The sequence below is a fragment of the Pipistrellus kuhlii genome, unplaced genomic scaffold (assembly GCF_014108245.1).
Source record: "Pipistrellus kuhlii isolate mPipKuh1 unplaced genomic scaffold, mPipKuh1.p scaffold_m20_p_3, whole genome shotgun sequence".
NCBI lineage: Eukaryota > Metazoa > Chordata > Mammalia > Chiroptera > Vespertilionidae > Pipistrellus > Pipistrellus kuhlii.
Window position 1 is genome coordinate 134,578,200 of NW_023425529.1, and position 26,420 is coordinate 134,604,619.

At 34.0% G+C, this 26,420-nt stretch overlaps 1 protein-coding gene across 17 annotated transcripts in view; it reads right to left on the reverse strand.

Annotated features, from left to right (window-relative positions):
• MYCBP2 (MYC binding protein 2) overlaps positions 1-26,420 on the reverse strand; it is a 256,367-nt gene that overhangs the window by 166,208 nt on the left and 63,739 nt on the right. For 15 of the 17 annotated variants that reach the window (XM_045588714.1, XM_036455734.2, XM_036455735.2 and 12 more), the window contains exons 15-20: positions 21,916-22,120; positions 17,901-18,046; positions 17,255-17,356; positions 9,587-9,694; positions 2,646-2,765; positions 1,647-1,728 (exon numbers count right to left, since the gene is read on the reverse strand). In XM_045588714.1, the coding sequence (XP_045444670.1) occupies positions 1,647-1,728; positions 2,646-2,765; positions 9,587-9,694; positions 17,255-17,356; positions 17,901-18,046; positions 21,916-22,120 (763 nt within the window). Of the gene's footprint in view, positions 1-1,646; positions 1,729-2,645; positions 2,766-4,383; positions 4,497-9,586; positions 9,695-17,254; positions 17,357-17,900; positions 18,047-21,915; positions 22,121-26,420 lie in introns of those variants that run through there. The other 2 variants (XM_036455729.2, XM_045588719.1) reach the window with 2 other exon arrangements.

The window sequence follows — 26,420 nt, forward strand, 5'->3', positions numbered from 1 at the left end:
ATTGCCACAGCAATCCTGAGAAAGAAGAACAAAGTTGGAGGGGTCACATTACCAGATATCAGGCTATATTACCAAGCCACAGTTCTCAAAAAGGCCTGGTTCTGGCACAATAACAGATGCATAGACCAATGGAACAGAATAGAGAACCCAGAAATCAACGTAAGCCATTATGCTCAATTAATATTTGACAAAGAAGGCAGGAGCATACAATGGAGTCAAACAGTTTCTTTAAAAATGGTGCTGGGAAATTTGGACAGATACATGCCAAAAAATGAAACTAGATCACCAACTTATACCACACACAAAAACAAACTCAAAATTAGTTAAGGACTTGAATGTAAGATGGGCAACCATAAAAATCCTACAAGACTCCATAGGCAGCAAAATAGTAGACAGGTGTCCTAGCAATATCTTTAAAAACACAGTTCCTAGGGCAATGGAAACTATGAATAAAATAAACAAATGGGACTACATCAAAATAAAAAACTTTTTCATAGCAAAAGAAACCATCAATAAAACAACAAGAAAGCCCACTGCATGGGAGGAATTATTTGCCAATGTTATCTCCGATAAGGGTTTAATCTCCAACATTTTCAGGGAACTCATACAAATTAACAAAAGGAAGATAAAGAATCCAATTTAAAAAAATGGGCAATGGACCTAAATAGATACTTTTCTAAAGAAGACAGAAGGAAGACCAAGAGACATATGAAAACATGCTCAAAGTCACTAATTATCCAAGAGATGCAAATCAAAACAACATTGTGGTATCATCTCACACCTGTCAGAATGGCTATCATCAACAAATCAACAAATAACAAGTGTTGGAGAGGGTCTGGAGAAAAAGGAACCCTTTTGCACTGCTGGTTGGAATGCAGACTGGTTCAGCCACTGTGGAGAATAGTATGGAGTTTCCTCAAAAAACTAAAAATGGAACTCCCATCTGACCCTGCGATCCCACTTCTAGGAATATATCCCAAGAAGCTAGAAACACCAATCAGAAAGGATATATGCACCCCTATGTTCATAGCAGCATAATTCACCATAGCTAAGATTTGTTAACAGCCTAAGTGCCCATCAGCAGATGAGTGGATTAGAAAACTGGGATACAGTTTCTCTGAGAGATCATTATGTTTTACTTAAAAAAATATTCAAAAGCTTCAATATCTTCTTTTTAATTCTCGGCCAACATCAAGGAATATAAATGAATCTACTACTAATTTTAAAAATGCAATCTGGAGATATTCACTGTTTTTTTCATTGCCACGAGCAATCTTTAAAAAAATAATTATTAAAAATACAGGATTTTTGTGATAATCATAATCACTTTGATATTTAAAATGTGTGAAATGTAAATAACTTTTTCTATTGAAACTACTAATCTATCCCCACAAAAATCACACAACCATAAAATCAAGAATCACCTGTAATTTTTATGGGCCACACTCTTTAAAACTGTGGTATAAATACTATTTTAAGTATAGAAATATATATTTAGACAAAAAAAGGAGAAAAGGAAAAGAAAAAAAAAACAAATACACACAGTATCTTCAAACAATGTCAGAGCAACAATCGCCAACCTATCAGACCTCACGGACCACTAGTGGTCTGCAGACCACCAGTTGGCAACCGCTGAGTCAGAGTACCTGGAATTGACATCTCCATGTCCTAGCTGCCCATGCTGTCCATATCCAAATGTATAGACATCTCCATTTTCCATTAAAACCACTGAAACCGAAAGGAAGAGCTTTATTATTTCATCATGTACATTTTATATTTCTATCACACTATAGTAAAAGTAGTGCAATTTTCGCTACTTAAAATTTATAGGGCCATTAAATTAAGCAATTGAAGCATAAGTTTATATTTAATGAAAAGTATAATTTTAGGTCAGATTTTTATAGTGCAGTGTTTTTCATAATAAATATTGTTAAATTTAAATAAATTTCATTTAATAAGATTAAACATTAGTTTGGGTCAACTGTAAAGTTTGTAATAGTAAGTAACTACATATAAAATATTTTTCTCTCACATCTAGGATAATTATATAAGTACACACAGATTTGAACTCTGCATAATTATGAAAACATCAATAAACTGTCAGAACTTCAATAACTGCCAATGCCTTATTGAATGAGGAAATATATTTGGCATCAAAAAAAAATTTAACATTTTTCCTATTTATAAAGGTTGAATAGTACAACCTAAGCTATCTAACCTAAATGCAATAATTTACTAACCATTCAATTACTTTTAACATTTAAAAAAATAAGGAAATTGCATTTCTCAGTAGCAAAATAAGTGACCTGATTATAAAAATTAAGAATTCTAGAGTCTAAAAAAATTTCAGGGATTATTTCATTTTCAGAAATTTTCTAAATAGAATTATAATGTAAGTTCATCAGAAGACAGGATAAAAGTTAGATCTCAAGACAAGTATCTATTTCATCATGGCCTAGTTTTTAAAAGGAATTCTGTAATAAATACAAAGCTTTTTTTTTTTTTTTTTTTTTAAATATTTGAGAGGTATTGCCACACTACAGATTTTAACACATATTAACAGACTTCATTAGTCTATACTAAACAAATAACTGATTTAGCACAATTGTAAAAATGCATTTATACCCTAAAGTTCCAGCTGCTACCTGAATGGTGAAATCCACAGCTGACTTGTACTGCCCGGAGCTCACAATCAAATCGCACAGACCCTGGAGGATATGTTGTGATTTTGCTTGCATCCTTTTCTCCTCGTTCTCCACTTCCATCTGTAAGTGTTATAATTTGTAAGTAAGCCATTATTCATCTTCAAAATAAAATTTTTAATCAGTTTACTATAAAGAACAAGAGAAAAATGTTAAAAGGAACAAGCAAGAAGAATCTGCAATTGTTAGAAGTGATAGATTAAGAATCAACCTGCAAAGAAGCAATTTTGAAAAGATAATAGTACTATACATTTCTGCTTGCAAATATTGTTAAATCAATAAAAACAGAAATCTAATTATGAATAAAACCTATTGAGCTAATCAGTTATGTAATATAAATTTATGTTATAAAAATAAAATTATAATTTGTATGGAAAAATTTAGTTAGCACAAAAAATAACTTCATGCAATGTCATTTAACAATTATTTTATACTTAGTGAGACTGTTAGTTCTAGCCATTAAAAAAATTCCAAGTTGACTAAAAAATAACAGATTTCCCAATCTTAGAAAGGTTACCCTATTTATCAGTATTGCTAAGCTCAATTAAACTTTTAAAAATGTATGAACACTAATTAGTTCATTCCTTTCCCATTCTATCTTTTGACCCCAACCAATAACTACTCTCAGCCAATAACTACCTTCTGCTTTCATTTCTTTTTCCTCCTCCCTTCTTATAATTTCCTCCCTTAAACTTGCTTTACACCTTCCCAGATTTCTACATTTGATTTTAAATATTCTGGCATTCTAACTATAGAGTAGGGGTGTCGAACTCAATCAGAGAAGGGGCCAAAATCTAAAATCCAGCCTAAATCGCGGGCCGAATGGTTTACTGAACAGTCATAAACTGTCATTGTGATGGAAACGCAGCGGAGTGCAGTGATGACAGCGCCTTGCGGGCCACATTGCAAGGCCTGGCGGGACGGATTTGGCCCGCAGGCCTTGTGTTTGACACATGTGCTATAGAGTTAAAAAAAAAAAAAAAAACCACACTCCAGAATATAAATATTTTTATTTAGAATGTATAAGGGAGATAATCTATTTTTCCTAATCTAAAACTACTCATCACTAAAACATGACCTCTGTATCACCAAGATTCAAATTCCTTGTACATTTGTATAAGGAATTTATTCCTTGGAATAATGTCAACCTAAGCCACTCTACTGTGGCATAGCAACTCTATAAACAAATCTATATAACATGCAGGTGTACATGTGGATCTACAGACACACATATTTTTAATTCTACATTTTCATTGCCCTTTTTAGAAAGCTAAACAGAATAACATCAAATCACGTTCATGTTAGCCTTTCTTTTTTTATCTACTATTTCTCACATTAATAGTATTCAAGTCAGACCAACTTGGCTTACGTAACTTACGACTTTCCTTTCTACAATATAAGAAAAATGACTATCATTCTGAAAAGCTTTCCACTCCTTATAACAATAGGACAGTAAAACCTCACTAATTCGGAATAACATAGAAAAGTTTGACCTATATGATTTACTGAAAAGGTATCAATCATAGAACCTTTAAGAGAAAATTCAACTTTATTACCTGGAAGCAGTACAGACTGTAAACTAAATGCAACAATAAATGAAAAGTGGTTACCTACATTATAATTCAAAATAAGCCTATGTTACATAAAAATGTACCATAAACATAAAAGTCCTTTAACATACAAGAATTAATTGCTCGACACAGAGGTTGAAGGTACGTTGAAGGAATCCTTCATTTCTTGAGCCCTTGGTTTGAAAAGCTAGTGATTTTAGACAGGTTTCCCCTTATAAGTATGACCCTGAAAATTCAGAGGAAGAAATTACTTTGAATTTTTACTCAAAAAAGATCACAAATACTGCATCTGTAGTATAATAAATTCTGAATTAGTGAGAGGTTTTACTTTAATAGGATAAAGAATACGATTCCACTTCTGCTAAATTATCTAATGTGGGTTTGACAAGATTGTATGGGCTACAAAAAAAAAAATTACATTAGTTTCACTCTATCCAAAACAAAATATACTCTTAGTTCAAAGATTCCTCAACTTGGAAAGACAGTGGAATGGTTAAACATAAACAAAGGCCTATATAAAATAAATAAGCAGCTTCCAAAGACTATTTAGAGAAGATGAAAGATGTATAGAAATTTCACAGCTTCATCTCCATTCTTAAAAATATCTAATTACTAAAACCAAATCTGATTTAACATAGAAAACAGTGTTCATATGATGTTACCAAATTTAACTATATTCAATATTACAAATGTCATTCCACTTTATATGAATGGATTAAGGCCCAGTACAATCTTTTACCTCTGAATTTAGCAATTTACCCTCTTCCTTAAATCAGAGATTAAATATAGATGCAAATCCCACAATAGAAACGTAGCATCAGGGAAGGAGGAAAAAAAGCCTAGTAATTTACTGATTAAAACCACAGTAATTAAAAGAGTTTCAGCTAGTATTTAAAGGTAAAAAATACAAGAAACATTCAAGTTCATCTAAACAAAGCTATATCTATATAAATTCTCAATTATTATAGCTTGTTACAATATTATTATAGTTGGTTAAAAGAAAAAAAAATAAGGATGAGGCTTTTGATAATTTCAGCAGCAGTGGCAGAATTAAAAAGATATCTGTATTTGATGTCAATTAAATCCAATACAATTCTAATAACTTAGAAATTTATTAAAGTTTATTTTAAAATGTGCCTAATATGTAGGCAAAAATTTAGTGAAACTCAGGGAGATTAATTCTGCTCAAGTTCATTATTCAGTAATGTGTTAATAAGCAGCAGTAAAATTAATCTCACATTTGTATGAAAGATCATTGTTCTTAATATTCTTATAAGTGGCCATTTAGATATAAGAATATCTATATTTTCCCTAATGTAAGTGGTTCATATATACATTATATGATATTGAAATTATAGCTATAAAGTTTTGACAGATGTATCTAAAATATTGTAAAGATATGTATATGTATATATAGAGTTCATGCACATTTGTATACACACATAAAGAAAGACTCAGTATCTAAATGACTCCAACTCATTTTAATTTTTATTTAAATCTGTACTCTTTGGTCATGTATATCACAAAATGTATCATGGAACACAGAGTACTTTAAGCAAAATCACTAAATAAAAGAGTAAAGCAGTAGCAAGTACAATTTACTAACCACTTGGCTCTGTGCTACACACTGAAACTTAAATAGCACAGTGGATAAGTGCTTTGGGGCACTAGAGCCTAAGAGTCCTGGATTGGAATTCTAGCTCTCCTTTTTACAAATTGTATGATGTCTGAATTTTACAAGTCTTACTTAGCTTTCCCATCTATTAAATAGCAATAATGGTACACGACCTCACAAGGCTCTTATGAAGATTAAGTAAATAATGTACAAAAAGTGCTCAATCAATATTCACAACTGTTGCTTCCTTTAATCAATACAATAATCTGATGACATAGGTACTGTTATTGCATTTTGCAGTTGGGAAAAACTAAGGCTTACAAATAGTAGGACAATTTTAGAGTCTGATAAAAAATAAGGTTCATGCGTTTTACTACCACCAACTGGCTTACACTTTAAACTTTTTTTTGTAAAAATAAACTAATAATGTATTTAACAAATCTCAAATTTTGTAACTTTAGAATAATAATAAAAGAGAAAGCAAAAAATTCAATTTAAAGAATTAAAGTATTCATGGAGGATTTCTATATACAGGAGGAATATATACATGTGTTTATATACATCATCATCTATATCTTAATATTCATATCCACATAATCAGAAATTATCATTTTTATTTTTAAAATAAGAAAACTAAAGCCAAAAAAATTAATAATTTATGAATGGTCACACAGTCCTAGTACATGGAAAATTTAGAATTAAAACTAAAGCCTTTCAAGACTACCTCCAAAACAATTCAGATGTTCCTAACTAAAATACTATGTTAATATGCTTTTATATGCAAGGCACTAAACTTCTAAAAAAATATATATAATATATATATATATATATATATATATATATATATATATATATATATATATTATGTGTGTGTGTGTGTGTGTGTGTGTGTGTGTGTATATATATATATATATATATATATATATATATATATATTAACCTAGATATCTCTTTAAAATATAGTCTATGGTTACATTTAAAAAATAACTTAATATAGCCGAAACCGGTTTGACTCAGTGGATAGAGCGTCGGCCTGTGGACTGAAAGGTCCCAGGTTCAATTCCGGTCAAGGGCATGTACTGTGGTTGCGGGCACAACCCCGGTGGGGGGTGTGCAGGAGGCAGCTGATCAATGATTCTCTCTCATCGATATTTCTAACTGTCTATCCCTCTCTCTTCCTCTCTGTAAAAAATCAATAAAATATATTAAAAAAATAACTTACTATATAGTACATGGACTATATATATATTATACTTATTGATTCAGCCTTAAATACTCTATTATGCCTCTAATCTAAATTTGCCTGCTTAGGATGGATTCCGTGACCTTCTCTGAATTCTCTCCAATCAGCCAGAAGCTCTCCAACATTCCATCTTAGAATTCACTCCTGTTAACAATAAATCCACAGTGCTTACCCTCCACACTACCCCCACACAAAAAATCATAATCTAGAAAATTTTACCATCAACATAATTGAATGTAAAACAGAACACAGCAATATATATAGTGAATTTTTCACTGGATAAAAATAGAGTTGAGATAGAGCGGGGGGGGGGGGGGGGGGGGGGGAGAGAGGGGGAGAAGAGAAAGAAAATGTAGAAAAATATTATTAAAAGATTGACTATGCCCTAGCAGGGTAGCATAGTTGGTTAAAGCATCATCCCAATATGCCAAAATTGCAGGTTCAATCCCTGGCTAGGGCACATATAAGAATCAACCAAGGAATAGGTAAATAAATGGAACAAGAAATCGATGTTTATCTATCTCTTTCTCTCACTCTCTAAAAATAAAAAAATTTAAAGTAAATCAATAAAAATTGTTTAAAAGACAGTAAGTATATGTATTAGGAGTAAAAAGCAGTGAATAGTGAGATAATTAAATGCCAGTTACTAATAGTGAATGCTATAGGGGAAAAGAGAGAGGGATTTAATTAGAAAGGGTTAATATTCTTTATATAAAATAGAGCACCATTACTTTAAATTTTGGTAGTAAAGAGATAAATTGTTTCACCCAATGAAACTATAAAACCTGATTTTAGAAAACTGTCCCTCTACCATATTATAAAATAAGTCCTTTCAAAAAGGTTGCTATGAATATAAAAGAGTCTTATTATAAAATAATCCTGTGGCAGAAAAGAAGGAGGGCTAGCTATTATTGAGTAATTTCTATAGCTAATCAATGTGACACTGTAAAATGTGTTTTAAATTTGTGACTTTAGTCTTCATTTGGCATTTCATTTTAATTTTTTAGAAATTAAAGATATTTGTCCACAAGGAGCTGAAACATGGAGCTGAAAAGGTTTTAAAGTGTTTTATGTATTGCCAATATTTAACCTCAGGTAAAACATTGGAAAAACTTCACTTTTATGTAATTAGGGGCAGAAGGAGAGACACTGAGAATAATTGTTCTACAAGTGGCATAGCTGAAAATGTGAGATCAGAGATTCTGGCAAATACTAAAATATTTTTACATAGCATACCCCAAATATCATTCTTTATTTTTAAATATTTATGGTATTGTTTCAGCACTCAGTAAATAAAGCATTCACAAATCTTCCTCTGATTAATAACATTAGATTTAAAATACTCTCAACTTTTAATTCTGCAGAATGCATCTTAAGGATTGCTCTACTTGTTTTTTTATACTAAAAACAGGGGTTTTGTCTCTTTAGTTTTTGCTTTGAGTGGCAAACTGACAAAGTGAGACAAATAAAAATAAAGTTGATTATATTTTATGTGAAAGTTTAAAAATAAAATTAGTCTATAACAGTTTTGCAACCCCCCCAAAATTTGAAGGCAGACACATTAGATAAATTTGACTATATAGAATGTGTGATTTTAAAACTTTCTATTCTATTTGGTGGTATTTAAGAAAATAGCAAGTGTAAGTTTCACTAGTCAAAGAACCCCTGGTTCATATGCTAGGATTCAAGGCAAAATTTATATATCAATTTATAAATTATCTACATTCAATTCTTTCATAATCTTAGTTGACCTATGATCTGTGATTTAAAAGTAAATAAGCTTGTTTTAGAAATATTTTTAATTAACACATAACTTTGATACCTCAAAGAATTGTGCATAAACAGTTTCCTAGTTCCTCACCAACTTTTTTAGACTTCTGTCATTTTCTGAGAACTAGAGTAGGTTTACATAACTGTTTGCTTACACCTATCACTACTTAACCCTCCATTGCCAAGAAACTCAGGGGTGTTGTATAGTAAAACATAAAATTTAATATTAAAACAATGGAAAAGTGCAATCTCAGTCAACTCATTATTACTTTATAAATGATAAATGAATTGAATAGTTTTGTTAATTCTAAAGCAAATAAACAGCATTTTAAACAAGTAAAATGCCAGATGGCAATCAATTAAGAAGTGATAACAAAGGATAAAAATAGAAAGCAATAATTACTTTTCCCACCTTCCTTTATTAATTATATGAAAATTGAAAAGAAATGGAAAAGAAAAAGATATACCATAAAATGACTTAAAATTGACAACAAAAAAAGAAATAAGATTGATAGTCATCAACAAACAGTACAACTTCCAGCATGTTCTTTCTCCTCAGGCTATATATAGTAATGAGAGAAGCAAAGTGGAAGAATTAGGTTTGTACATTTTCCCAGAGGTGAAGCTCAAATGAGTGGAAGAAATTGGGAAAGTGTCCCACCTAGTGATAAGGAAGACCAAATACCTTTGTGCTTGTCCCGTTTATGCTTTAGCTGTGCTGGATGGGATCTGAGTCTGGCTAGAGCCTGTTCTCGATGGTTCATAAAAATAGGACCAGCAAATACAAGGGGGCCTGAGGAGAAACATTTTGTATGTGCATAGACAAGCTCACAAAATGAAAACACTACAATGAAAAAAATTAAGTCAAACTAAAAAACATGGAAATTTATTCTTTATTGCTTTAGACATTATACTTTTCTCCCAATTCCCCCACATTAACCCTCCCACCTCCAACCATAACCTATTTACCATTCCATACACAACTTTTAATATCTTATAGTTTATACAGTACAAATTCTATTTTCTATACTTATGAAATTACCAGATAGCTACTAACAGTCTCAAGTAAACAATTAGAAAGCCCAAACAGAATAAAATATTTTACCTTACAAATATTTTTAACATTATATATATTCAAATTTAGTAATCTACATGATCATTAAAAACAATTATCTTTCATTCTACAATACCAAATATCAACTAATTTTTAAATTCAGGATTAAATTTAAATAGGATCTTGAAGATTTAATATCCATATCAGTCTTACTGCAAAACTAAGGTCAGTGTTATGACTTAACTACATTCTATCATAGGAGTTAAGGAAACAAGACGGCCAAAACAACACACAAAAATTTTAGTATGATCTTAATACAGACGTATTTAATTTCTAAAAACATTACATCTAAATTTATAATTTCTTTAACCACATACTCAAAATCAGAAACAAGGATAAACTGAGCTTCAGATTGATGCTGAAGAGGGGAATCAAACCCAGTAGCATTTATGGAACAATAGTCATCTCTCATAAATTAATTTCTTTCTGAAGATCCACTATGTACATACACATACATACACATACATACATACACATACATACACAAATACATAGTCACATAGATCACCATTATTTCCACTTTTTAGTATTCAGTTTAAAAAATGGACAGCCAAATTAATTTCAATAAAATTTAAAAACTGCTTTTCCCCATTAACATAAGCTTGAAAAGAAACTTTATACCTTAAATTTTCAGGTTTTTTTTTTTATATAGAACAGAACTGCAACTTCCTTAAGTTTTAGCAATATGCCTACAAATTTCAAAACACTCTGAATTTGACAGTTAGGAACTATTTGAAAAGAAAATTGACAGTATATAACAGAAAACATTTTTAATTTAAGCAATTTTCTTCATAACTCTCTACAGATCTTCAGCTATAATTACTTTTTCTAACAATGCAACTAAACAAAACTACTGTCCTTTTATAAAAATTGACAAATGTCAAATTAAAATACCAAAATACCCTTTATAAATATTTATAAATAGGTACAAAAATATATTTCATTATGTCTTTAGATATAAAAATACAAGCAGTACCAGTTCTATTAAAAAAAAAAAAAAAAACAACACACAAGATTAACAAACATATTCTATGATTATTACAAGAAATACACTAATCCAATAACAAATGGGGTAAAAGTAGGTTTACAGTTGTGAGTATACAAAACAGTTTATACTTGTATTATTTATTACTGTATTATTTTGCACATGAATAACTGTAAACCTACTTTTGCCCACCCTGAATTATTTCCCAGTAATGCAAGTATCAATTCTTTTTAGACTAAGGTTATTTAAATTGAGCTCTTTTTAAAATGTAGTGAATGAGGAGAACCATGATGGCAGTGTAGGTAAATACAGTACTCACATCCTCCCACAACCACATCAAAATTACAATTAAAAAACAGAACAACCCTCTTTCAGAGCCATTTGAATCTGGCTGAATGAAATTTCTACAACTAAGAAATTAAAGAAGCCACATTGAGACTGGTACAAGAGGCAGAGGCTCACAATGGGGTGGCCCCACACTCATGTTCGGTGGATAAAAATCAGGAGGGATACCTTGGCAGTGGAGGTCCCCCTGAGGAGCATGGGGTCCCAGTCCCACACCAGGCTCCTCAAGCTCAGGATCCCAGTCCCTGGAAGTAAGTCCCTGTAAGTTCTAGCTGTGAAAACCAGCAGGGTAAAGGCTGAATGAGAGTATGGGCTGCTGCAGTCCCAGGCAGCTCCTCTTAAAAGGCCAGCACACAGAGTCACTTTCTCTGAGCTTCAGCACAAGGATGGCAGCTTGCAAGGCACCAGAGACACTGAATTGTTTGAGATCAGATTGAGAGCTGGAGAGACAGCTTTCTCCTAGACAGAAGTGCTGACAGAAGGCATTATTCTTTTGATGAGCCCTCCCTTTTAGAGCTATATTTGAGACTCCATGAACTTGGCTCACAGGGTTTGCAGCACACTGTTGATTCCCTGAAACCCTTCTCACCCAACTGTCGGGCCCACCCAAGCTGTTTCCACTGGCTTTCCCATTGGAATGGCCTGTCTTGGCTCATGCTTCAGATTTAACTAAAAACTGTCCAAATGAGCAACATCTGGTCTCAGCAAGCCCTATACCTCTAGCTAAGTGGCCGCAGGCCTGGAACTATAGAAGCAGCTGGCCTTACCTGGTTCACAGGTTGGCCTTACCGAGGCTCCTTCAAACACAAGAAACAGGCATCTGCAGGTCACTTTGTAGCTTATGCCTGGTGGCTCTTGGCAGAACACAGGCAATGGTTGACCTTGGCCTGTACCACTGAGAAGGCTCCAGAGCCAGTGCACCCAGTTGACAGCTACAGAACACGTCAAAGCACCACCACCCAACCACCTCCACAAGCAACACACACAGGCAGACTCAGCGGGTATCAGAGCCCTGATGAAGTAAGCCCTGCTCTGTGTAGTGGGCCACTGCACAGCTGAACCTCCAAGGAGGTTGGAGGTCAAAGCCAGTCCTTGACATGCCAACAGCAATCAAGACTTAACTACAGCGGAAACTGGTTTGGCTCCGTAGTAGAGCATCAGTCTGCGGACTGAAAGGTCCCAGGTTCAATTCCAGTCAAGGGCATGTACATTGGTTGCGGGCACATCCCCGGTAGGGGGTGTGCAAGAGGCAGCTGGTAGATGTTTCTCTCTCATCAACGTTTCTAGCTCTCTATTCCTCTCCCTTCCTCTCTGTAAAAAATCAATAAAATAAAAAAATAAAATAAAAGACTTAACTACAATAGGAGGGTGTACAGTCCACATGGGGAGCCCACCACAAATGTTCAGCTGGGATGATCAAGAGGCTATGCCTCTGGACCCTACAGGACATCTACTATATTACATTAGTCCAAGCTATCAAGCCTGGGAGATGTAGCAGCTCTACTTAATACATAGAAACAAACACAGGGAGACTGCCACAATGAGGAGACAAAGAAACAAGGCCCAAATGAAACAATAGAACAAAACTCCAGAAAAATAATTAAACAAAATGGAGATAAGCAATCTACTAGATGCAGAGTTCAAAACACTGGTTATAAGGATGCTCAAGGAACTTAGTGAGGCCCTCAACAGCATAAAAAAAAGAACCAGTTAAAAATGAAGGCTATACTAATTAAAATAAAGACTAATTTATAGGGAATCAACAGTAGAGCAGATGATGCTGAGATTCAATCAGCGAATGGGAATATAAGGAAGAAAAAAAAATACCCAATGAGAATGGCAATAAATAAATAAATAAATAAATAAATAAATAAATAAAATGATGAGGATAGTTTAAGGAGCCTCTGTGTACCAATATTTGCATCATGGGGATGCCAGAGGAGAAGAGAGAGAGCAAGAAATTGAAAACTTATTTGAAAAAATAATGACATAAAATTTCCCTAACTTGGTGAAAGAAAAATATACAAGTCCAGGAAGCACAGATAGTTTCAAACAAGATGAACCCTAAAAGACCCACACCAAGATACATTATAATTAAAATGCAAAAGATTACAGATAAAGAGAATCTTAAGAGCAACAAGAGAAATGCAGTTAGTTACCTACCAGGGAGCTCCCATAAGACTGTCAGTTGTTTTCTCAATAGAAACATTGTAGGCAAGAAAGGAGTGACAAGAAAAATTCAAAGTGATAAAAAGCAATGACCTACAACCAAGATTACTTGACCCTGCAAAGCTATCATTTAGAATCAAAGGACAGATAAATCTCTTCAAGAAAAAGCTAAAGGAGTTCAGTAGCACCAAACCAATATTATATGAAACTAGAGGCTCAGTGCACAAAATTCGTACACAGGTAGGGTCCCCTCCTGGCTGGGGCCTTCCTTCATTCTGTGCCACCCCCTGTGGTCAGCGCACATTAAAGTGAGCAATCAAATTTGGATCGGTCGAACTCCCAAGGGAACACTTTGCATATTATGCTTTTATATATATATGTTAAAAGGTTTTTATGCTTTTATATATATTATGCTTTTATATATATGTTAAAAGGTTTTATTTAAGAAGAAAAGAGATCACTGGCTGGTGTGGCTCAGTGGTTGAGCATGAACTTATGAATCAGAAGATCATGGTTTTGATTCCCAGTCAGGACATATGCCCAGGTTGTGGGTACAATAACCAGTAGGGGGCATGCAGAAGGAAGCCAATTAATGATTCTCTTTCATCATTGATGTTTCCATCTCTCTCCCTCCCTCTCCCTTCCTCTCTCTGTGATGAATTAAAAATAAATAAGAAAGAAAAAAAGATAAAAAATAGGAACTATAAAATGGCATTAAATACATATCTAGCAACTGAATCTACAAACAAAATGAACAAGCAGAACACAACAGACACAAAGATACAGAGATCTCTGTGTTGGCTGTCCTAAAATTTTGATGCACTTTGAAACAGTTAACACAAGTTTGGTAAAGAAGATCAGATAAACAAATCAAGTAAAAATATTTAACATAACATATCCCTGAAGTTAAGAAATTTCAACATAGATAAAAGCCAATTACTAATGAGCATAATTATTAACATATTATTAAACTGTTAGTATCTAAAAAAGTAACAAGCAAAAGCCCAGAAGAAAAACAAAACATGTACATATGGCAGTTGGAACACTAAATTTTTTTTTTTAAGTTCCTGTTCCTCATGAGGACAAAACAAGACTAACAATCCTAGCATGGTACAGTGCTGTGACTCAAATCTGTATACAGGACTCTCATGCAGAAATTCTACTTCATTAGACTCATTTGATGCTGATGTAGAAAATCCCTAGAACAGTGGTTCTCACACTTCAGCACCAACAGCAGCACCTGGTGGGCTTGTTTAAATAGTTTGCTGAGTCCTTAGTTTCTGATTCAGTAATTTTGGGATGGAATCTGAGAACAGGTAATTGTGTGTTTTTTGTGTGTTTTTTAAGTACTACATTTCTTGACTAATTGTTATGGGTACACTTTTTAAATATATTTTTATTGATTTGAGAGAGAAAAAGGAAGAGGGAGAGAAAGAGAGAGAGAGAGAAAGGGAATAAAAAACAAAACGTTAACTGCCACCTGCACACACCCCGCCTGGAGAAGAAACCCACAACCTGGGTATGTGCTCTGACCTGGAATTGAATTCAATTAAAATAAAAATATTTTTTAAACAACAAAGTTAAAATATATATGCCTTAGAACCAGTGTCTGTCTGTCTGTCTGTCTGTCTGTCTCTCTCTCTCTCTCTCTCTCACTATATATGTGTGTGAGTGTGTGTGTGTGTGTGTGTATATTTTTTTTTTGATCCTCACCTGAGAATGTTTATTGAATTTTTTAAGAGAGAGAGAGAGAGAGAAATGGAGAATGGAGAGAGGCAGAGAAACATCAATGTGAGAGAGAAACATCTATTGTTTGCCTCCCAACCTGAAACCTAAGTCTGTGCTTATGAAATCAGATACACTAACATAAATTCTATAAATATTTAAATAATTGAGTTTTTAATCTTTATGAAAGATTAGACTTTACATTTTAAAAATAAATGGTAAGAGAATATTCTGCAATTACAAAGTTTTGTTGAATAACCAATGCATAAATCAATGTCTTTATTTTTGATATGCAGAATATACTATAGTGAGAGAAGAACAGCTTTTTATAGAAAAAGATTAACAAAATATACAGAATTAGGCAAGTGATTAAATGTCATCACAAGGATTTGGCGAGTTTTGTAGGTCAATTCATATGATTCAACCTAATAGTTCTAAAAAGAGAAAAAACAGGTAGTAAAAAGTTACACTGATAAGTAACTTTAGGCAAATCATATCATTATATAAAGGAATTATCACTCAATTACCATATGTTATTAAGACCCAAAAGTTAAATTTTATTCTATTTCTATAAAACATTTATTGTGCAATTTTTCACATATTTATATTATGTAAATAATGATAGTATATAGATTAATTTAATTAAAATATCATTTAAAGGCAAAGACTTTATGTAAACAAAGCCAAACTAACAGCAAATAATCACTGTTACCAATTAAACAACACTGCTTATCAGGCTCTTATAAAGAATAATCCAAGCATATATTTTACAACTTAAATGTAATAAAAATGGAATATATTACTAGTGCAATATATTTTATTGCTTATTACATTAAAAATGCCTAGAAAAAACAACTTGCAATGATGATTAATGTATAATATCAATAGTTTCTATATTATGTATTAAATAATATATCATTTCTAATAAAAATTTAAAACATACAACATCAGTAAATGTTTCTGATTAATCTTTTGCCTAGCAGAGAAATAAAATCATAGACCTCTGCAATAATCCATCTTAATCCTATAACGAAACAATTCTATTAGGCATAAAGAGCTTTAGTAACACATATTTATTTCTGTTAATTGGATATATATGCAAACATCTATTATAACCACCATTAAATGTATCTTAGCCTCAAAAATTATCACAATGAGGACTAAATAAATAATAAATCTATCTTCACAATTAAATCCTGCAGACACTCCTTCTTGTACATAACCAGAATAAGATTTTCAAACAAAAACAAAAGACATATAAAAGCATAGTTATGCACTGGATTGAAATGAAGGGTAATAGGACTATGCCCAAATGATAATGATTACAAATCGTAAGAAAACTGAAAATCCAGTTTGTAATAAAACTAGAGGCCTGGTGCACAAAATCCGTACATGATAGGGTCCCTAAGCCTGGCTGGCAATCAGGGCCAATCAGGTTCCCAACCTCCCTGCCTCCTCTTTTCCTCTACACCCACATACCACCACCACGTGGTACCCGCTTCCCAGCCTCCCGGCTTCCCCACCTCCTCCTCCCCCTGCTCCCTCAGCACCCCACCTCCACCGCTAGTTACCCACCATGCTCCACCCTGCCCTCTTGTGGTCAGCGTACCTCATAGTGAGCGATCAAAATCTCAGTCTGCTGGTTGAACTCCCAAGGGAACAATTTGCATATTAGCCTTTTATTATATAGAATAGATGAGTCCAAAATCTGGGAGAACTAGGCCTTAGAATTTATAGTTTTTAAATAATTGCCATTGCTAATAGTTTTTAAAGCTTGTCTGATGGCATAACAATTCTTAAAACAGTGATTTTTGCCATAAATACTCCATTGAATTAAATATATGTTATTAATTAGCACAATCATAAATACCCTGAATATTTTCAAGAGTACTAGAATTTACTAATTTTAACTTCAATTTCTTACCAAATCAGCCTATTCTGTATCTTTTCAGTTGTCTCAGTAAAGGGTAAGAAAATGGATTTTCAAATACTTTTTCTCTGCAGCTACATCTTACCTCTTCCTTCATCTAATCTGTGTCTCCTGACTACTCGCTGCCGTTTTTCTTCTTGTCTTAACTGAAGGTGTTCTTCAATGTTAACCCCAGGCACTGGGACAGCTAATGATTGATCAAAAAAATTTATATATAGACATGTAAATATATATACATGTGTGTTTATACACAAACACATAATATAATAAATATAACAGAACTATATAAAATTCAAGAACATAAAAGCTAACAACAGTCTAAAACAAATTATTTTTAATGCAAAAATCATAGCAAAAAAGAAAGTGTTTCTTCCCTTTATTAATGACATATTTTCAGTTACAATACATGCGGAATTATATTAACTACTACAGGCAGTGCATTAAATTCATGCATGGGTAGGCCCTAGGCCTGGCCATCCATCGGGCCTATTAGGGCCTTCTCGCTGCTGACCAGGACCTTCCTTCATTCAGAGCTGCCCCTGGTGATGAGTGCAAGTCATAAGGAGCAGTTAAACTCCCAATCTGTCAGACTCCTGAGAGGACAATTTGCATATTAGCCCTTTATTATATAGGATTATCTTTACTTTTTAGCACATGTCTAATATAAATTATTTAAACTATCCTTATTACTGAGTTGAGGACAAGATTTTTGGTATAATAAAGCAAATTACCTAATAGAAGGTCTAAAGGTATCATCTCTTTCACTGCATCAAGAATTCCTCTTTGTCTTGCCTCTTGACCATCCAACTCTCTTGCACAAGCTTTGCAACATCCACACACAGCACAGCCAGATTCTCCGGAACCACAACCACAGATACTTAAAAAAAAAAAAAAAGAAAAAAGAAAAGAAAAAAAAAGAATTAATTGAAATCCTTCTACTCTTTCCTTAAAACACTTTTCTGTATGAAGTACCATCTCACACCTGTCAGAATGGCTATCATCAACAAAGCAACAAACGACAAGTGCTGGAGAGACTGTGGAGAAAAAGGAACTCTCATACACTACTGATGGTAATGCAGATTGGTGCAGCCACTGTGGAGAAGAGTATGGAGTTTCCTTAAAAAATTAAAAATGGAACTCCTATTTGACCAGTAATCCCACTCCTAGGATTATATCCCAAAAAGTCAGAAACACCAATCAGAAAAAACATATGCATCTCTATGTTCATAACCAATGGACACAGACAATGGGTGGTGCGGGGAGACCGGGGCTGGGGGGAAGGGGCAGGCTGGGAGAGGACAATGGGGGGCAGGGGAAGGGGACAATATCTAATACTTTCAACAACAAAGAATTGAAAAAAAAACTTTTCTGCATTTTTGAGATTAAATTAAATGAGGCAGAAATGAAATAAACTGTTCAGATTAGGCTCAGGATGTGTCAATTTTTAAGGAAAGGTATGAATTTATATATGTAAAAGCCTAAGTGACTGGACAACCAGATAGAAGCTATCATGAGCACTGACCACCAGGGAGGCAGATGCTCAAAGCAGGAGCTGCCCCCTAGTGGTCATTGGGCTTCCACGGCAGGAGCACCGCTTTGCTGACAGACTAGTGCTAGACACCCAGGCTGATGGCTGGCAAGTGCAGCTGCGACTGCATGAGCCTCTCCCTCAGACATCTCCCCTGCACAACTGAGCAGCAGAAGCAGACACAGCTAGGCTGGGATGAGTGGGAGTGGTGCAGCATTGCAGCCAGCCCAGCCTCAGGCTCCTCCCCCACTGCCTCTTCCTTCCCGCACTACTTCCTGCTGTGCAGGATCAATGCAGACAATGGGCCCAACAAGCTGGTGGGTAAGGCCAGGCTGCTGTGACACAGAGGTCCACTGATACACACAGGCCAGGCCAAAGGACCCCACTGGTACATGAATCCATGCCCCAGGCCTCTACTAGATGAATAATTAAAAACAAAAGTTTATTATTAAGTTCCTCAATTTCTACAAAAAATACAAACGTATTCTATCTTCAAAGCTGCTATTAACAAATATTCTTCACTTTTTCACAATTAGTGAAGGACCAGCAGCTTTACTATTAAGTGGTCTGGATGGCTTGGTTAGTAAACAAACAAAACATTCCTACCTATCAGATAAGTTAAGGGAGGTGTGGGCAGCCCACTGGCTAGCTTAATGCATTAATCTCCATCTCCCTCCCTATCCTTTATATTCTATCATCTCCCATTAGCTCCTTTCACTGTGTCCAATTTCATGTTCTTTTTGCTCTTCTTTATCCTTTCATATTAGCTGTGAACTAAGTATATGGCATTTGATTAAAATATAAAGAAGACAAGAACAGTCCCGGAAGTTAGTTAGATGGTCAGTGAACAATTAACTTCTTAGTCACATATTTTACAGATGCAGAAGTTATAGCTTTAAAGGTATTAGTTGGATAAGTCCTAAAAAACTTTAGACAGCTTTACGGAAACCCTGGTTATCCCGATTTGCAGAGGTTCATGAGGAAGGACTTATCTGGCAATAGACTTGAAAGACATAGCCAGGTGCCCTGTGAAATTTATAGCTTTCAAATGCAAACACTACTGACAACTGGAGGATCGCTAACTACAGCATTAAAAACGGATACAATAAAAAGCCCTACTGAATTGTACGTGGGCACTATTTAAAAAATAATGTCTATTTTTAAACCTATTCTAAGATATATAGTCAAAATTTTATAATTGAAGTCATTTTTATTTTTTTAATATATTTTATTGATTTTTTACATAGAGAAGAAGAGAGAGGGATAGTTAGAAACAGATGAGAGAGAATCATCGATCAGCTGCCTTTTGCACACCCCTCACTGAGGATGTGCCCGCAACCAACGTACATGCCCTTGACCGGAATCGAACCTGGAACCTTTCAGTTCACAGGCCGACACTCTATCCATTGAGCCAAACCGGTCTTGGCAATTGAAATAATTTTTAATAGTGCTTAGTGTCCCGGCACAAATTCCTATGTTGACTTGATTCATGTATTCGTTTCTGCTTCGTTAGTAAAGAAATCACTGTACTTGGTTAGGTATTGTCCATTTGATCTATAAATGATTATTGAAAACAGACAGTAAATCTTGGGGGAGAGAGGGAAGCATATAAAGAAGAATGAATAATTTCAGGAAGGAGAAGAGAATAATAAATTCATTTTTAATATGCATCAATTACTTAAGTTCAGACATTGGGGACATTATTTGGGAAGAAGCACCTAACTATAAAGGAGGTGTCAAATAGGAAGGGCTGTCCTCACCATGCTGATATTTCCCCCCCAAGATTCCCTTTAATTTCCAAATTAAGCTAATTATCAAAATCTTATCTTAAAAAAATCAGATCTATCATAATACAAAGATATATCATAATTAATTTAATCTTTTTAGAAATATATATTTTATTGATTTGTTACAGAGAAGAAGGGAAAGAGATAGAGAGCTAGAAACGTTGATGAGAGAGAAACATCGACCAGTTGCCTCTTGCGCACCCCCTACCGGGGATGTGCTCGCAACCAAGGTATCGATACATGCCCTTGACCGGAATCGAACCCGGGACCTTTCAGTCCACAGGCTGATGCTCTACCACTGAGCCAAACTGGTTTCAGCATAATTAATTTAATCTTACAAAGGATAGCCCATTATGTTACATTGGCTACAAAAAGCAACACAAAAATAAGAATCAAAATCTTCCCTAACATTCTAGGGGAAAAATCTGCATTTTGATTGTGCCTAACTCATACCTTAACTTTATTTTTTTTTTTAAAGATTATATAGTATTTTATTTATTTATTTATTTATATTTTATTGATTTTTCACAGAGAGGAAGGGAAAGGGATAGATAGCTAGAAACATCGATGAGAGAGAATCATTAACCAGTTGCCTCCTGCACACCCCGTACCGGGGATGTGCCCGCAACCAATGTACATGCCCTTGACGGGAATCAAACCTGGGATCTTTCAGTCCTCAGACCGAAGCTCTATCCACTGGCCAAACCGGTTTGAGCTCATACCTTAACTTTAAAATGACAAAACAGACCCTGAAAAAAAATAGTGGTAAAGCAAGAATAAAAACTATATACAACAGGTGCAATGCAACTTTAGCCACAATAGTTCCTATTGTAGAATTCCTAAAATTGCAAAGAGTCAATTCAATTTAAAATGATATATCCCTAATAAAACAACCTATATGGTTTTTTATATAATTCTACTCAGAAAAAAATTCATATGTGTTATTAAAGCAGTCTTAGAAAGTATACAAATGGCTCAGTGGTTGAGCTTCGACCTATGAACCAGGAGGTTATGGTTTGATTCCTGGTCAGGGCACATGCCCCAGTTGCAGGCTCAATTCCCAGTATGGGGCATGTAGGATGTAACCCGTCAATGACTCTCACTCATCACTGTCACTTTCCCTTCCTCTCTCTGAAATCAATAAAGACATATTTTTAAAAAGAATACAAATGAATGCATAACCCAAGCCTTGAAAAAAATGACCTTTTTAAAAATGATGCTTTAAATGGATCAAATGATATAAAAATGACACTAAAATAGAATTTATTGTAATTCCCCACCCCTGCTGTAAGTATGTCCTCAGGTAAGGATTAAAAATAAAAAATAAAAAAAGAAATAACACAGAATACTCTGAAATAATTTTTAAAAGAAACGTGTTGTATGCATTTTCTAGTAATGTTTTATTTCTTCAGTATTAATTCTTTTTCTTACCCTCCAGGAACTCTGTCTGGACGCCCACTACTGACACAGCTGGCTCCATAACCTGTACAGTCTCCACAGACAGTACACACCATGCACTGCTCTAGCTTCCACTTATGCATGCCTGGAGGGCACATCATAGACTTCTCATCTTTTTCATCTAGTTCTTCTTCTAGGTCTTCATCCATTGCTGTGGCCATATTTTCAACTCCAAACCCTATTTGAGAGAACAGTTTATAATTTTTAGATTATACATTCTAGATTATTCCCATGTCTAAAAAACTGACATTTATTATTTCCCAATTAAATATGTATATATAACATATACTAATCCAAATGACTATGCAAAGAAATACTAAAATATAAGAGCAAGAAAAATAAAATTTACTTGAGGGTCTACTAATAAGTGCTCTCCACGTTTCCGTTTCTGCAAAGAGTCAGGGAAGACAGAAACATCTCTTAGCTGTTGTTGCTTCTTGTCAATCACACTTTTAATTTTTTGGGATTTTAATTTTAGTCCCTCCTTTCCATCTTCACTGCCAACACTTTTGTCCAACAGACTAAAGAATGATTACTAACCACACTTTAAGCCAAGAGTCCCTCCAATCTAGACCATCCTTCCACTGCTAGCAATCAGCTTTGTAAAACATATACTTTAATCCTATGACTTCACAATTTATAAAATTCTTCAGCAAGATAGAGACATTCACGATATGGCTCCCAATTTTCTCCAAACTACTTCTTCCATGCAAACTACATTCTATCTAAACCTATATTCAATCTGCTTTCTAAACATCCTATGTCCTTTCTCAGACTCTGGGCCTTTGCTCATTCCTGCTCTCTCTCTTTTTCTACCTCATATACCTACCTATCCATACCTCATCAACCAGAGTTTTTCAGACCTCAAAAACTCAGCTCAGAAGTCATTTCCAAGGAAAGCACTGACCACTTTTCTGAAGGAAACAGTCACTATCTCCTCAAACCTGTTTATATCTCAATTACAACTTAATTGCGCTATAATTCCTTCAACTTTAAAAAATATATATTTTATTGATCTTTTACAGAGAGGAAGAGAGAGGGATAGAGAGTTAGAAACATCAACTAGAGAGAATCACTGATCAGCTGCCTCTTGCACACCCCCTACTGGGGATGTGCCCACAACAAAGGTACATGCCCTGGACTGGAATCGAACCCAGGACCTTTCAGTTTGCAAGCCGACGCTCTATCCACTGAGCCAAACTGGTTTTGGCTTTTTTTTTTTTAGCCTGGAAGGCAATATAAAAAACAGGCTACTGAGCAGATGGCTCATAGGTCTCTGCTTTAGGCTCTGAGGACTATGATAATGAACTATTTTTTATAAACCTTATAACTTAGTGATAAATACACACATTAATTAAATAGCCAAACAGAAAAAAGTAAATATATAACTTTGATAGACTTATAAAGGAACATATAGTGCTACAAGAACATATAATAAAAGAACAAATCTGTGGAAATCAGGTAATTATTTTTAATCTTTGTCTTTTCTACTAGACTTAGATCCTCAAAGACAAGGTATTACCTTACTCACTTTACCTCTTTTTTTTTTTTTTTTTTTTTTTTTTTTTTTTTTTTAAATATATTTTATTGATTTTATACAGAGAGGAAGGGAGAGAGATAGCGAGTTAGAAACATCGATGAGAGAGAGTCATCGATCAGCTGCCTCTTGCACACCCCCCACTGGGGATATGCCCGCAACCAAGGTACATGCCCTTGACCGGAATCGAACCCGGGACCCTTCAGTCCCCAAGCCGACGCTCTATCCATTGAGCCAAACCGGTCCCGGCTACCTCTTAACTTAGTTAACTTTACTCTCTTTTATCACTTATACCTATAATAGACTCAGTATATATAGGTCTGTCTAATCAAGAAATTGATGGGATATATACCTTTTTTTTCTTTTTGTCACTTCTAATCTATGGACAAGTTGGAAAATTAGATAACCATGTATTGGATAACTAAGCCTGTCTAGTTAAAATAAAGCAACCCCAAGGAAGACCAAAGTGACTATTATTCATAAGAATATGAACTAAAATATTTTGAGCACTTACCTGAGTCTACATATATTAATCTTCCCAAATGTACTATAATTATTATCCTCATATTAATCCCTAAAATTCAAAGCAATATCAATCACAATACCAAGTAGAAAAGCTCACTCTCATGCACATGGAAAAAAAGGCCCCAACCTAGATAACTACATAAAGCAAAAATGTATTTAAAAAAAAAAAAAAAGACAAAAAAACAACAGCAACTTGCCAGCAAAATTGAAAAATTATAAACAAGTAAATGATAAATATAAAAAAGAATCCACAAATTAGTAAAAAACATTTATAACACATACAACATAATATATAAAATACTGTTACAAATTAATAAGAAAAAGCTAGAAAAATAAGAAAAAATTGAAAAGATGGTCTAACTCACAATTCATAACCAATGGAATGTAAATTAAAAAAAAAATGAGAGACTGAGCAATTTTCCTTCTAACTGTATACCCCAAAGAAATGCAAACATATTTTCACTAATATTTATTAGAAATGTTCAGAGCAACATTATTCATAATAATCCAAACTAGAAACTACCCAAATGTCTATAATACTAGCAAAAGTTTTAAAACTGTGATATATTTACACAACTTAATACTACATGATGAGAATGAACAATTTACAGCTAACCATACCAACATAGATGAATCTCATAAAAGTAAAGCTGAGTGTAAAGAAACCAGACATAAAAGAATTGATACTACATGATTCCATCTATAAAGTGTAAAATTAATGTACAGTGTTAACTGGAGAGGAGGATAGTAACTGGAGAGGAATATAAGGGGGTTTTCTTGGGTGCTGTTAAGAAACTTTCTTGATCTGGGTGCTGATTACAAGAATATGTTCAGTTTGTGAAAATTCATAAAAATATATATCTATGCTAGGTGATTTTTCTGCATATATGTTATATTTCAATACAACAAATAATAAATTACAATGTCATAGCCATTACACTGGCAAAAATCAGTGTCTGTCAATAATGAGTACTTGAGTAATGTGGAAAATCAAATTCTATTAGTAAGAGTATAAATTGGTATAAGCTATTCTAAGAAAAATCTAGCGCAAAGCTGAAATTTACAGCATAGTAATTTCACTAGAGAAAGTCTCACATGTTTACCAGGAAATGTGTATAAAGGTTTTAAAATTATTTATAATAGTGAAAAATTATAAATTCATCTATTAGCAGGATCATCTAGATTTATGTGTACCAACATGGACATATTTCAAGCATAATGGTGAAAAGACAAAAAAAAAATTTGCAGAAAAATATGAATAGACTAGAGGCCCAGTGCATGAATTCACGCATAGGTGGGGTCCCTTGGCCTGGCCAGCCCCCAAACAGGGCTGAAGGAGGTTGGCCAGGGAGAGGGACCTCAGGAGCTTGGCCGATTGCAGGAGGTTGGCTACGTTGAGCGTCTTCCCCCTGGTGGTCAGTGAGCGTCATAGCAACTGGTTGACTGGTCATTTGGTCACTTATAGATAAGCACTTATAAATATATGTGTGTAATGTATTTCACAAAATATAAGAACAATCTACAGGGAGTACACATACCACTGTTAGCTGATTTCTCAACAGAAACTATGCAGGCCAGAGGAAGTGGCAAGAAATATTCAAAGTGATGAATAAATAGCAAGGACCTACAACCAAGATTACTCTACCCAGCAAAGCTATCATTTAGAATTGAAGGTCAGATAAAGAGCTTCACAGAGAAAAAAAAAAGCTAAAGGAGTTCATCACCAAACCAGTATTACATGAAACATTAAAAGGTATTCTTTAAAAAAAGGAAGAAGAAAAAAAAGAAAAAGATAAAAAATATGAACAATAAATAGGCAATAAATACCTTTCTATCAACAACTGATTCTAAAAATCAGAATAAAGGAATAAAACATCTAATGAACAGAATAAACTGGTGAATAAAATAGAATCAGAGACATGGAAATGGAACCAACTGATGATTCTCAGAGGGAAGAGAGTGAGAGGGGTGGGAAGAGATTAAATAATGATCTTATAAGCATATTTGCATTACCTATGGACACAGACAATAGGGTGGCAAAAGCTTGGGGCAGGGAGGGAACTGGGTGAAGTGGGGTAATGGGGGAATAAAAGGACATCTGTAATACTCTCAATAATAAAGATTTTAAAATAAACAAGCAAACAAATAAGTAAATAAAATTTAAAAAGAAAAAATGAATAGAACAGGATTGAAAGGATGTTAATCAAAATCATGTTGTGATTAGTTCTGGAGAGAGATATAGAGTATAATATTAAGCCTTGGAATAGGAATACAGGACACTGGAATCTTATCTATAATTTTTTTAATTGAAAAATTATAAGATGGTGGTAGACCTACAACTTTTTAATATTTCAATATTATGTTCTATACTTTTCGAGTTTTTTAATAATGACTTTATGTTCTTTATGAGTCAGCA